At 43.6% G+C, this 12,981-nt stretch overlaps 2 protein-coding genes across 4 annotated transcripts in view; one reads left to right on the top strand and one right to left on the bottom strand.

Annotated features, from left to right (window-relative positions):
* ITGB8 (integrin subunit beta 8) overlaps window positions 1-5,516 on the bottom strand; it is an 80,171-nt gene extending 74,655 nt beyond the window's left edge. Inside the window, exon 1 of one of the 2 annotated variants that reach the window (XM_066354199.1) lies at window positions 4,474-5,516. In XM_066354199.1, the coding sequence (XP_066210296.1) occupies window positions 4,474-4,600 (127 nt within the window). In that variant the 5' untranslated portion in view covers window positions 4,601-5,516. The remainder of the gene's footprint in view (window positions 1-4,473) is intronic. The other variant, XM_066354200.1, reaches the window with a different exon arrangement.
* The window catches only part of MACC1 (MET transcriptional regulator MACC1), a 203,505-nt gene that overhangs the window by 11,787 nt on the left and 178,737 nt on the right, over window positions 1-12,981 (top strand). Inside the window, exon 1 of one of the 2 annotated variants that reach the window (XM_066354192.1) lies at window positions 9,721-10,151. The exons of the other annotated variant lie outside the window; for it this stretch is intronic. The gene's annotated coding sequence lies outside the window, so the exon portion shown is untranslated. Of the gene's footprint in view, window positions 1-9,720; window positions 10,152-12,981 lie in introns of those variants that run through there. 2 annotated transcript variants of the gene reach the window in all.

The raw sequence follows: 12,981 nt of genomic DNA on the forward strand, positions 1-12,981 counted from the left end.
CAGAGGAGAGGTCAGGACTGGAGCTGCCATCACAGAAATGGTACTCAAGACCCCAAACGGAATCAGTTCACCTGAGGACTTAGTATATAGCCAGAGGGAAAGTCTGAGGCCCGAGTCCTGAGCCACTCCTACCTACACTTAGAGGTTGGAACATGAAGAACTGACATCAGAGATGGAGAAAGAGCTTAAACCAAGAGAATGTGGGTCCAGGAACCAATGAAAGAAGTGTTCAATAGAAGGCAATGGTCAACAGTGTCCACTTGCTGACGGATAATAGGTAATACAGGGTGAAGACTATGAGTTGGCCATGGGATTTGGCAATAGGAAGGTCACTGTGCTTGTAACAGTAGTATGCTTGCAGAGGTGGTAAACAAAACCTGACTTGAATGGGTTAAAAAAGCAGGCAAGGAGAATTGGAGACAGCAAGTATGGACAACTCTTTGAAGAATTTGGGCTATAAAGAAGAGTGAGAAATAGAAGAGGGAAATTACAGCATGGATGGATATGCGTACATTACAAGCGATCCAGAAGAGAGGAGAAAAACCCGTGAATAAGGAGACGGGTAACAGTCCTTCCAACCAACTCAAACAAGATATATTTGCTGTGACTCCATTAGGATAAAGTAATTAACATTTGTCTAAGGAAGTAGATTTATCCATGTTATTTTTTCCCTTCTTATACATGCATACCAAAAAGCTGTTACATAGGCATACTTTTAAGAAAAATATATATATATATTTTTTTATTTTTATTTTTTTCATTTTTCTGAAGCTGGAAACAGGGAGAGACAGTCAGACAGACTCCCGCATGCGCCCAACCGGGATCCACCCGGCACGCCCACCAGGGGCGACGCTCTGCCCACCAGGGGGCGATGCTCTGCCCATCCTGGGGGTCGCCATATTGCGACCAGAGCCACTCTAGCGCCTGAGGCAGAGGCCACAGAGCCATCCCCAGCGCCCGGGCCATCTTTGCTCCAATGGAGCCTTGGCTGCGGGAGGGGAAGAGAGAGACAGAGAGGAAAGCGCGGCGGAGGGGTGGAGAAGCAAATGGGCGCTTCTCCTGTGTGCCCTGGCCGGGAATCGAACCCGAGTCCTCCGCACGCTAGGCCGATGCTCTACCGCTGAGCCAACCGGCCAGGGCCAAGAAAAATATTTTTAATGGAGCCATAATAGAACCACTGAAAAGCAAGTGGTTGAAATCATCTTTGCTTGCCTCCTTCACTCCACATTCTTCCCATAAGAGATAAAGAACCTTCTCGTGGCCCTAAATTTCAGCTAAAAACATTCATGCTCTGGGGTTAATGAGTGTGTTAACTCCTCTAGTAGTATTTAGACTTTTAGTATAAAATTATTTTCTTCTAAATAATCTAGTTGGGAAAAAGAGATGAACTGGGTGAGGATAGAGATGAAAAAAGTTAGCCGAATTGATTGTGCATGAAGTATGGGTATATGGTGATTCCTTATTTTATACCCTTTTCTTTTCTTTTTTCTTTTCTTTTCTTTTCTCTTTCTTTCTTTTGACAGAGACAGGGAGAGTCAGAGAGAGGGACAGATACAGAAAGACAGGAAGGGAGAGAGATGAGAAGTATCAATACTTTGTTGCAGCACCTTAGTTGTTCATTGATTGCTTTCTCATATGTGCCTTGCCTGGGGGGCTATAGCAGACCGAGTGACCCCTTGCTCAAGCCAGCGACCTTGGGCTCAAGCTGGCTACCTCAGGGTTTCAAACCTGAGTCCTCCGTGTCCCAGTCTGACGCTCTATCCACTCTGCCACTGCCTGGTCAGGCCTTATACCCTTTTCTCAGCTTCTGCATGTGTTTCAAAATTTCCATAAGGTAAAGTTAAAAGTTAGAAGAAACATAGTGTCAAGACCATGCTTAATCCAAAAAAATCCATTTATTGATGAGATTTCAGATAATTTGGTAACAGGTGAAAATATGGTGGCATGGGAAATTTTCTGGCATTTTCAGATCTTACTTTGCTTTTATATACAGCAGAAATTTATTTTTTAATCAGAAAGTGTCTCAGTTGCTTTAAGATAGAATTAATTTGGATGCTTATTGTGCAAATAATTTGGAAGACTGATTTTTTTTAAATGACAGTTTGGTTCTCTTAAATATCCTCTCACTTTAGGAAAGCATAAAAATGCTGAGAACACTTACGTTGTGAAATATGTCCTGAGAGAAAGTAATATACAGTTTAAAAACAATGGTAATCTGGTTGGTTTTTATTTAAAGGAATAAGTAGTTGATTATACACAGAGGTGAAGTTCCATTGCAATGGTAGTTACCATTTTTTTTTTAATTTCTGAACTTTGTCACTCTTATATTGCTGTATAAAAATTTAGTTAAAAAAGACTTTTAACCCATTAAAACTAGCACATGTAGAAATAAGAGTGTTCATACATTAAGTCTTCAAATATTAACCACTAGGTATTCTTTAGTGTTTTCCAGTTACTCAGTAACCCTTTGTTAGTGTTATTATTGTTACTCTAATTGTCGGTAATTCCCACCAGGGAAAGTTGAATGACAAACTCCAATAAATTTTCTAGATCAGAAGAATATTTAGGTTTTATTAATAACATCCCTCTGGCTCACGATATAGTCATGAACAAAAGTCCACTATGTATTTGGGACCTACAAATTCTATTTCAAAAATTAAACCCAAAGTTACAATGTTATGCAGTTTATGATTTCTTTTGTATGGCTTTAATGCCATCAGTATCTCCTTGGTATAAACTACTGAGCAAGGGAACAAGATTTCCTTTGTAACTGATACCTAAAATTCTATTCTGCTTTAAGCGTCTAATTTGCACTGGGAAGACATATAATTTGAGACTTGTAGCTATATCACGAAAGTACAACAGTTTATGCTGATCTCTAATTTTCTGAGTTGTGCTGGCTGTAATTTAAATTTTTTTCATGTTTTTAACTGCAATGCAAACCAGTATACATGAGAAACCTTTGTATGTTGACAGAGGCTGGGAAAAGGATGCCTTGTTCTGCTTTTGGATAAGCATTCCCTTCACCACTGCAGGTGCAAGGGAGTCCATTCATAATATTTGCTTAAAATCAGTTATAGTTACTGGCTGGAAATGCAACACTATTACATGAGAACTTGGCTAATCTTTACAAGCACAATGAATATTTAAAAATTATCACTATTAGCAAATTTTAGAGGCAAGTAGGACTTTTTCCTTTGCCTATGTCTTGGGGACATTATATATGCTGTTGACACAATTTTGGTCATTTTACTATTGTGTGTGTGTGTGTGTGTGTGTGTGTTTACTAAATCTAGAAAAATAGTCACTTATTAACACAGGATAGAATTTTGCTAAGTGGAAAATCTGCTGTAACAAATGCATATTCCACTTAAGAGATAATTGACAATGAATGTTACTCTTTCCTTTGCCTTAAGTTTCACTTATTTTGAAGTCAACACATAAGCCAAAAATAACCACAAGATAAAAAAGAAATTTACTCTAAATGCTCTCATTTCACATAACTGGGTAAATCTCTTTTTGAAACAAATAGTAGACAACTATATATGCAACAAATAAGTGAAGCTAGGTGGATGTTTCCATTATAAACTCTTATTTATAAGGTTATGACTTGGCCATTTTAATTAGCTCAGGCAGAAACTTGGCACACCAGTTCAAAGCATCAGAGAAAATTTTAGTCTATGAAACAATTATGACTCTCCTTCCACAGGAGAGGTCAGAGAAAGGCTCTAATAGAATTTAAGGGCTGGATGGTAAAACACAGATAGAGTAAATTAAAAAATAAACTGCAACAATAATTACATTGTCAAAAATAAGTGTTTGGCTTATGTAATAAAAGTCATCCTAAAGTGATGGTTACTACTATTACTGTCTGTTTTACTGTTTACTGGCAATCCTGTAGCTTCGCCTTACATTTGCATATCATTCAAAAGTGCCAATTTTGGCACTTTAATTCATTCTGGCCGAGCACCGTGATAGAAGAAACTTCACGTTGCCATCCTTTTCTTTCATGGCCTCAACACAGAAGACCCAGTCCCGTTACACCAGTTTATCCTCAGGCTTGAATCGAATGCAAGCTCGTGGTTAGACCCGCATGCTAGAAAAATGGGAGCATCTTTAAGGATGCCTTCCAGGAGGATGCCTTCGAGGATGGGGCAGAACCCCCAACGTAGCTTCTGTCAACACGACCGCCCGCCCTTGCAAGCATCCGTTCTGTTACTGCTTCCCCAACACCCACGAGCAACACACAGTATCTCCACTTATAATTAGTTATTGCTGTCACTCCGGGGTGGAAATGCTTGACATCTGGCCTCCCTCAGGCCACACGTGACGGGGGACGCTGTCAACCGTTCTTCTGAAGTTCTATGTGTAGATGGAGGGAGGCTGACACCGGGCCACTTACCTGGCGGGGAAGCTCTTTGTGACAAACACAAGACCTTTGAGAAAGATAAGAAAACAAACAAAAACACTCACCACTTTGGCCCAGTCCAAGAACGATCGAAAACACCCAGGCTGCCCGGAGGAACGGGGCAGGACCTGGCCGGCAGTTTTGCAGGCAGACAAATGCGGCAATGAAAAAAGCCAGGGCGGAGCAGCACATAATGCAAAGCAGCCCGCACCGCGCCCGCCGCCTGGCTGCTCTCCGGCTGCGCGCTCGCGCCTCCCGGGCGCACCTCGGAGCCCGCGGACCAAGTGTCGCTAGGACGTCTCCAGCAGGCCCGGCAGGCGGACCCCGCGGCTCGGAGTAAGCGGTGCAGGTACGCTGTCCCGGGCACCGCTCGGCATCTCAGGGCCCTCGCGGCCCTCCCAACTCCGCACGGCGGGTCCCAAAATCTCAGCGAGAAGCACCTCCTCCGACAGCCAGTGGCCCGGGGTGGCGACGCGAGCGGGATTCCGCAGCCCGCTCTGGGACAAAGAAAAGAGCTTTTGTTTCTCTCCAGCCGACGGGAATTCTGCAGCATAAATCAGCTTACAAAAGAGCCAAACACAATCAAACCCCAACAAAGCCTTAAGCCGGGGGAAAAACCAGCCTAATGTACTTTCACTGGGTGATGCCGCATCTGTGGGAGGGGACGCCGGTGAGGCTGGAGGGGAAAAGGCGATGGCGCATCAATCAGCGCGAGCTTCTTCCACAGGTGGGCAGGGAAGCCAGCTCCACTTAGTTGCAGCTTTGCAGCCTCTTTAGCTGAACAGCGGGCAAAGTCGAAGCGGCGTCTTGGCTGGCAAGAGAGGAAGCTCGAGCTGCCAGCAGCCAGGGAGGCGGCTCCGCGAGCGCCCTAGAAGCCCCCGCCGGCGCCGGCGGACCCGGAGCGAAGCATCGCAGCTCCCCGCTGGGCCAGGAGTGGAGCGCACCGCCGCGAGCGCGGGAGGTTCCGCGGGGGTGCAGAAGCCCGGCCTCGCTGGGCGGGAGCTTCGTGCCCTCGTTCTTTTGGCCCTCGTGTGCAGCTCCGGCGTCTGGCCGTCCAGAGCCCCGACTGCTAGCGCGCTCTGGGGTGCACCCCGCGAGGATGCGAGGGAGGCGAGTTGGTGGGAGGGGGGGGGGCGAGGAGGTGTGGTCCTATCCCGGCCCCAGGGTACGGGTTGGGGGGGGGGGGTAGGACTCCCGATGTGCGGATAGTTGGACGCCTTTAGGGCCTTAGTTGCTAGGAAACCGCCCCACGCTACGGAGTGCCTCGCCGGGGCCGCGGGCTGGCGAGGAGGCAGCTCGCAGCAACAGCAAAAGCTCTGAGAAGCGTGGGCGGGACATTGGTGAGGCATGAAGTCACCGCGGCCCACACTCGCTCTTTGTTTTGCTCACTCCAGCTCTTTTTCTCCCCCTTCGCTCTGATCGTTGTCATTCCCATAGTTCACAAGAACTCCTGATGCGTAGCCGCGCGCCGGGAGTCGCACGCTCGGTTGCCTGTCCCTCTCCTCCCGGAATTCCTGCACTCCAGTGCTCGCCCAGCGGGTGTAGAGACTCGCTCAGCACGAATGGCAGCTGTGCGCAAACCCCAGCTTCTCACCCAGGCTCTGCGCACTTCTTTGTTTGGAGTACTCACGGCTCCGCAGCTGCCGCGCGCCTCGTGGAGCCCCGGAGCCTCTCCCCACCTCCAACACCCTCTTTTCCGCTGATGCGCACTGCCCGCTTTGCTTGCAGAGTTAGGAGCTCACCCTTTGCCCCACCCCAAGACTGGCCTGGCCGGCGTCTCCCCAACACTTGGAAAGTTGGGCCGATCTGCAGGGGCTGTACGCGGAGCTGGTGGCCGAAATTTCTCGCGGCTCTTCCACTCGGAACATCAACCCAGGGCGAACAGCCCTGCTCTTTCCAGAGTCTGGTGGTGGCTCCGGGCTTTTGCTAGTTATAATGGGTCTTTTGACCTTAAGCGTCACCTTCCCAATAAACGGAACAAAGAAGTTACAAAGGGCGGCGGAGCAGGAGAGAGAAGCTAGGAAAGGAGGTGGGAGGGCATTTCTGCCTGCTTGCAGAACAGAAATTCAGGTGCACACCAGGAGCGGGTGTTTTGCTGGGTAACGTCAGGGAAGCCGCGCGCCTCCTTGGATCCTGTCACTACCAGGCTAGGCCGAGGGAGAAAACGCAGTCCCCTGGTTTGAAAACAAGGCACTGTTTCCAATCTGAGACATAGGGTGATGCTTCTCTTTTTCCTCTAGGGGCAGGAGTGGTTCGCCCTGGTAAAATGTGACCTCTCATTTCCCACTAGCAGCCTGCCCGACCGTGTTCAGGCATCAGACCTCGTGCAGGCATCAGACCAGTCCAGCCAGGTCAAGGTGAAATATGCGGGAGTTTCCCTCCTTGCTTGCTTGATAGTTTCCATCTCCGTATTTGGAGGGGGGGGGGGGGAGAAAACAAGTAGGAGGCTTTCTCTCTCTTTTTTTCTTTCTGTTTTCTAATTGTTGACTGAGTGAATGGAAAGTACCTGATTAATAAACCACAGCATTGAAAACTCCCCCTTTGCAGGTGTGGACTGCACACGGAGCCCACAGAATTAGCTAAGCAAACCAGGAAACCAGTTGGAAAATTACAAGGGCCCTGGATCCACAAAGCAGGTTTTCTTGAGAGACCCAAATGAATGATGCAAACCCGAAGAGCTGGTTCCTGTAAACACAGTTCCACTGTAGGCACTGAACTTTGAATACGTAGAATGAAATCCTGCTCAGCTTTATTCTATATGTTCTTTCTGCCGTTCCAAGTTAGAACAGCTCTACTTTTGCTGTTCATGGTCTTGAAGGAAAGGCCTGAAAAATGGCTGGGTGAAGATGAGGATATGAAATTTGAACACCAAATGAACGTATTGAGACTAATTAGTACTTCACACTGGGGTAGGAGGAACGCAGGCAGCCTTGAGATCGTACAGCGCTATAATGAAGGGGAAGGGTCAATCATAATGCTTGTGCGGGAGTGTGTGTGTAAGTGCACTCTGTCTTGTAAAGAGAAACTTCCACATTTTGTTTTATGAAGCCCAAGCACATATATGTCAGGATGCCAGTTCTCTATGGAATTGTTGAAGAATAAGCAGATGTCATTTATATCATTTCCCAGGAGCAAAGAGGTTATAATTCTGGTTTTCAAAATAAAATAAGACAGCCCTGGCAAGGTACTCAGTGGATAAAGTGTCTGTCCGCTCACTAGAAGTTGTGGGTTTGACCCTCCCTGGTCAGGGCACGTAGGAGAAGCAACCACTGAGTACACAACTGAATGGAAAAACTAAGTGAAATAATAAGTTGATGCCTCTCTCTATTTCAAATCAACAGAAAAATTAAAATAAAATAAGATAGAATATCCCAGCAGTGAGACTGTGATCCTTGTGAGTTATTTACAAGCAAGTTACCTATACATTTTGGGCTATAAAAATAAAACCTTGAACCCTGAACATCATCTGTAGGTTTGGTGTTTTCTTTTTCTTACAGTAAATAAGTAGCGTAGGAACAAAAACTTTCCCTGTTTCCAATAAATGTCATTGGTCACCAGAGCTCATTCTTTTTCCTGTAAGAAAATGTGTAGCATATTGTGAAGAAATGTGGTATTATCTTCCTTATATTACCTGAAGAATCCTAACAGAGAAAAAAATGTTCCAGATTAATTCCTGTCTTTATCACGTTCTTCTGTCTTGCTTTGAAATTTCTGGCAGCTAATTTTTCATCATTTGTGGTAATGAGAGCAAATGAAATTCACAGATAGTGTGAAAGTAACATTTTAGCTATTCACTCCAGCCTTCCTATCATCAGATTCTTTTCGTTGCTAGTGAGTCATATGATTAGATGAATTAAGTTTCTTTCCTGCTTCTTTAACCTTGATTTCTCACTAACTCAGTTGATGGTAAGAAATGAATAAACTATATACAGATGGATTGCGGGAATGAAGAGAGATATCTGAGAGCCTGTTCCTTTTAGTGTGTATTCAGCCTTTTAACTAGATTTTGTCCAGATTATTGACCTCATAGTGACAGTTAAAATCATATTCACATTTTAATATTATAGATGCTTCTCAATAAAGATGGAGTTATGTCCTGATAAAACCATCGTAACTTGAAAATACTATGTTAAAAATGCATTTCACACACCTAGCCTACTGAACATCATAGCTTACTTAGCCTAGCCTGTTTTAGCCATGCTCGGAACACTACATTAGCCTACAGCTGGGCAACACAATGAATACACTGTAGTGTATCAGTTGTTTACTGTTGTGATCCTATGACTGATTCCGAGCCATGGCTGGCTGCCACTGCCAAGGGTATCATACTGTGCACATCACTCACTAGCTGAGAGAAGATCCAGGCTCAAAATTCAAAGTACAGTTTCTACTGAATTCATATTGCTTTTGATCATTGTAAAGTCAGAAAATTGTAAGTTGCACCCTCATAAGTTGGGACTATGTATATCAGAAGTTGGTATCAGAGATACAGTATTTGATATTTTTTATTTTATTTATTTATTATTATTTTCTTTAGTGTGAGAGAGAGGTGGGGGAACAGAAAGGGACAGACAGACAGGAAGGGAGAGAGATGAGAAGCATCAATTCTTCGTTGTGGCACCTTAGTTCATTGATTGCTTTCTCATATGTGCCTTGACCAGGGGACTCCAGCTGATTCAGTAACCCTTTGCTCAAGCCAGTGACCTTGGGCTCAAGCCAGCGACCTTTGAGCTCAAAGCAGTGACCATGGAGTCATGTGTATGATCCCACACTTAAGCCAGCAACCCCACACTCAAGCTGGTGAGGCCATGCTCAAGCTGGATGAACCCACACTCAAGCTGGCTACCTCGGGGTTTTGAACCTGGTCCTCTGCATACCAGTTCAAAGCTCTATCCACTGTGCCACTGCCTGGTCAGACTTTTATAGGTTTTAATTAGAGAATCACAAGTTGTCTATGAGTTTGCTTCATCAACAGCTCTTAAGAGATGACACAGCCCAGCCAGTGGGAATTATTATTGTGACTATGACTTCAGGCTTCTTCCAATGATAAAAGAACATAAGCCACTAGAAGTTACTTTGGGTCTTTCTGTGCTGAGATTTAAGAACCCCTACCATATTGGATTAATAGATACTCCCCAAAGGCCTCATGTGTGATTATGGACAAACTCTAATATCAGGTGCAAAATCACAGAAAAATGAACTGCTTGAGCCAATGTGTCTTCCCAAGTTAATTCTGTGGATGATTACCTCTGTGAGATGTAAATGATTTAGGCTAGAGGACTTCCATAATTAAGTTTGGAAAATGCTGGGTTAAAGTTGAGTTAAATCCTTGACTGGAGAATTTTCCAGAAACTTAGGTCGGCCAGCATACATTGGATTCTCCTAAGGAAGAACCCTTTATTCAGGAAACATTTGACAAGAGTGATTTTCCATAAATCACACTGCTGAGACTTAATTCTACTTTGCAAATTGGACGCTAAGAACCAGGTGGGTGAGGAGACTGACCTCACTTCAAGAGAATTACTGAGCAGGCATGATTCGGAGCTCTGATTCTTCTCTATTACCTCATATCAACGATGACTTTTGGTTTCAAGTAACAGAGTCAGACCCTGGCTGCCATTGGTAAGAAAGGAAATTACTGGAAGGAATTGGGAGCTTACAGAATCACAAGAGGCTGAGAGACCAGAATTGAATGGGCCAGAAACCAAGGGAGGAGGCACGAGCAGTAGCAGCAAGCGACCAGGTAACAAGAATGCTTTCAAATCCCTTCATTTTTGGACCCCTTGTTAAAGAGTCAGAATCCTGGTTGGGAATATCTAATATTCAGAACTTTAGTCACATTATCAGTCCCATGGCTTTCGGGGCGGGGGGGAGGGAGGGGGGGAGAGCTCTCGCCTTTGGCTTTCTCAGTGGAAAATCTAGTACTGTTTCCCAACAAGATGGCATAAAATTGTCGTAGGTTGATGAAGAGAGCCCAGAAAAGTGGCAAACATTTATTACTCACATATCCTGAGTTCTGTATGTTACAGCCTTTCATTACAGTTGAATTTGGGGTAATGGTGCCACGCTAATTTAGCTCCCCTGCCCACGAACCCATGCTTGGGTTGGCAGTATTAGTTCCCTTCACGGATACTTTTGAAGGAAGCATTTTGGTGGTGCACAGTTCCATCCTAGCTTTGTGTCGTCCTCCCATTGCAGACAGTAAACTAATGCTTATTTAGCTTTTAACTCATTCTCGGAATGATGATAAGTTGTAGTGTTTGAATTACTTTTTTAGCTTAGGGAAACTGACCTGATGGGATGTGAGGTATGAATCCCCGAGCTCCCTTCCTCCTTGTCTGGAGTCACTTTGGGCCGTGTGGTCTACACTAGTGTTTCTAAAACTACTGTTAGAATAGCAGTAGTGTAGGCTTTTATCTTTTCAATCCATCATGGATTGGTACTTTAAAAAATGAATTATTAAGAAATGAGTCATAAAACTATCAAGTTGTCATAAAATTTCCTAAATACTGACTCTTACTTTTTATACATTCTTTGTACTGAACCAGTCTCAAACAATTGAGGACTGGTACTGTTACCACCACATGTCGGGTACTATTGAGCACCGTGGCCCCAAGTTCCTGTAGGAGTGAGTGCAGGTGCCCACAGTGATGACTGTATTCACATAGCTCTCTCATTGGCTGCCTTTCCCTCCCTCATTCCCCCCACTGCTTCCTTCTGTGTTCTTGCCTCAGGTCCTCTTCTGGAGGAACCTAAAATAAGAAAAGTAATTAAGTAGCCTAGAAACTACTCTCTGGTGTCCGCCATGTGTGAATTTGAATTTCATTCTTGTCTAGCTAACAGGCAATCCACGGAATATAAAGCACTAGGGCTTTGGAGTCTGAAAAGTACAAAGTTTGAGTCTACTACTTATTCTACAGCTACAGGCAAGCTATATAACTTCCCTGTGCCTCAGTTTATTTTACTTATGCAATGATGAAATTAAAATAGCTACCAAAATTGCAAATGAAACACCAAGATACCATTAGACTTCTATTAGAATGGCCAAAATCCTAAACACTAACACCACCAAATGCTGATGAGGATGTGGAACAATAGGAACTCTCAGTCCCTGCTGGTGGGAATAAATGCTGGTGGTTTCTAATAAAATTTAACTCTCTAACCAGAAATGAGCAATTGCTGTCCTTGGTGTTCAGACAAAGGAGTTGAAACTCTCTATCTCCACAAAAGCCTGCACCTGGATGTTTACAGCATCTTTATTCACAATTGTCAATACTTGGAAGTAACCAAGATCTCCTTTCATAGGTGAATGGATAAATAAACTGTGGTACATCTAGACAATACATGTTATTCATCACCAAAAAGAAATAACTTATCAAGCCAAGAAAAAATATAAAGGAAACTTAAATGCACATTGCTAAGGAAAATAACTCAGTGTGAAAGGCCACATACAATATGATGTCAATGACATGACATTCTGGAAAAGGCAAAAGCCCAGAGACAGTAAAAAGCTGGTTGCTAGGGGAAGAGAGGAGGGAAGGATAAACGAATAGAGCACAGGGAATTTTTAGGACAGTGAAACTATTCTACAGTGGTGGATACATGTCATTGTACATTTGTCAAAACCCATAGAATGTACAACATCGAGTGAACTCTAATGTAAGCTGTGGCCTTTGAGTGATAATGATGTGTCATTATAGGTTCATGCATTGTTCCAAGTGGACTGCTTGATGGAATTTGACAGTGGGGGAGGCTCTGAGGATGGGGGAGTAGGAAGCATCTGGGAACCCTCTGTACTTTTCTTTCAATTTTGCTGTGAACCTAAAACTACTCTATAAAACAAAGTCTATAAAACACACACACACACACACATACACACACACACACACACACACAAATACCAATAAGATGATTGTGAGAATCAAAGTAGAAGTTATAAATGAAACATTTTAGAATTCAGTATGTATTATCCCAAGGGTTTTTGCAATGCTAATTTAGATTATTTAAATTTTGTAATATAAACAACATTGAAAATGCATAAATGCTTATTTCAAGACTTCCATATTATCATAAAAATAACATCAAATATCTTTGCTTTGCTTTATACATAACTTTCCTTTTCTGGTAACTATATAATTCTTTACCCACATTAATAGATGTAGTGAGCATGTCTTTATATAGAAGCCTGTAATCCTAGCATTCTTTATGACAGTCTAGTTTTATGTCTCCTTAATCAAACAAAATTGTTCCACGATCTTTTCAGTCTGAAGTCATCCTTGTATAGTTTAACATGAAACTATATGAAAGCCTCACTAATTTGTACATGACAGGGATGACATACTTAATACCACTTTTTATTTACAATTTAACATGTTTAAGCTTATATGTAGTCAGGAGGGTAAGTAAATATATAATAAATTTAAGTACTATTGCTTTATTACCCAGTACTCTAAATGTATAGCAGTGTTCAGGGTCCACAGCTGGTTCTCCCAAATAAAGGTATCAGCAGGCATTATAGGGCAACATTTCACTTGACATAGTTCATCTGTTGAGCCGTGGTGGTATGTGGACTG

Source organism: Saccopteryx leptura, chromosome 12 (assembly GCF_036850995.1).
Source record: "Saccopteryx leptura isolate mSacLep1 chromosome 12, mSacLep1_pri_phased_curated, whole genome shotgun sequence".
Classification (NCBI taxonomy): Eukaryota; Metazoa; Chordata; class Mammalia; order Chiroptera; family Emballonuridae; genus Saccopteryx; species Saccopteryx leptura.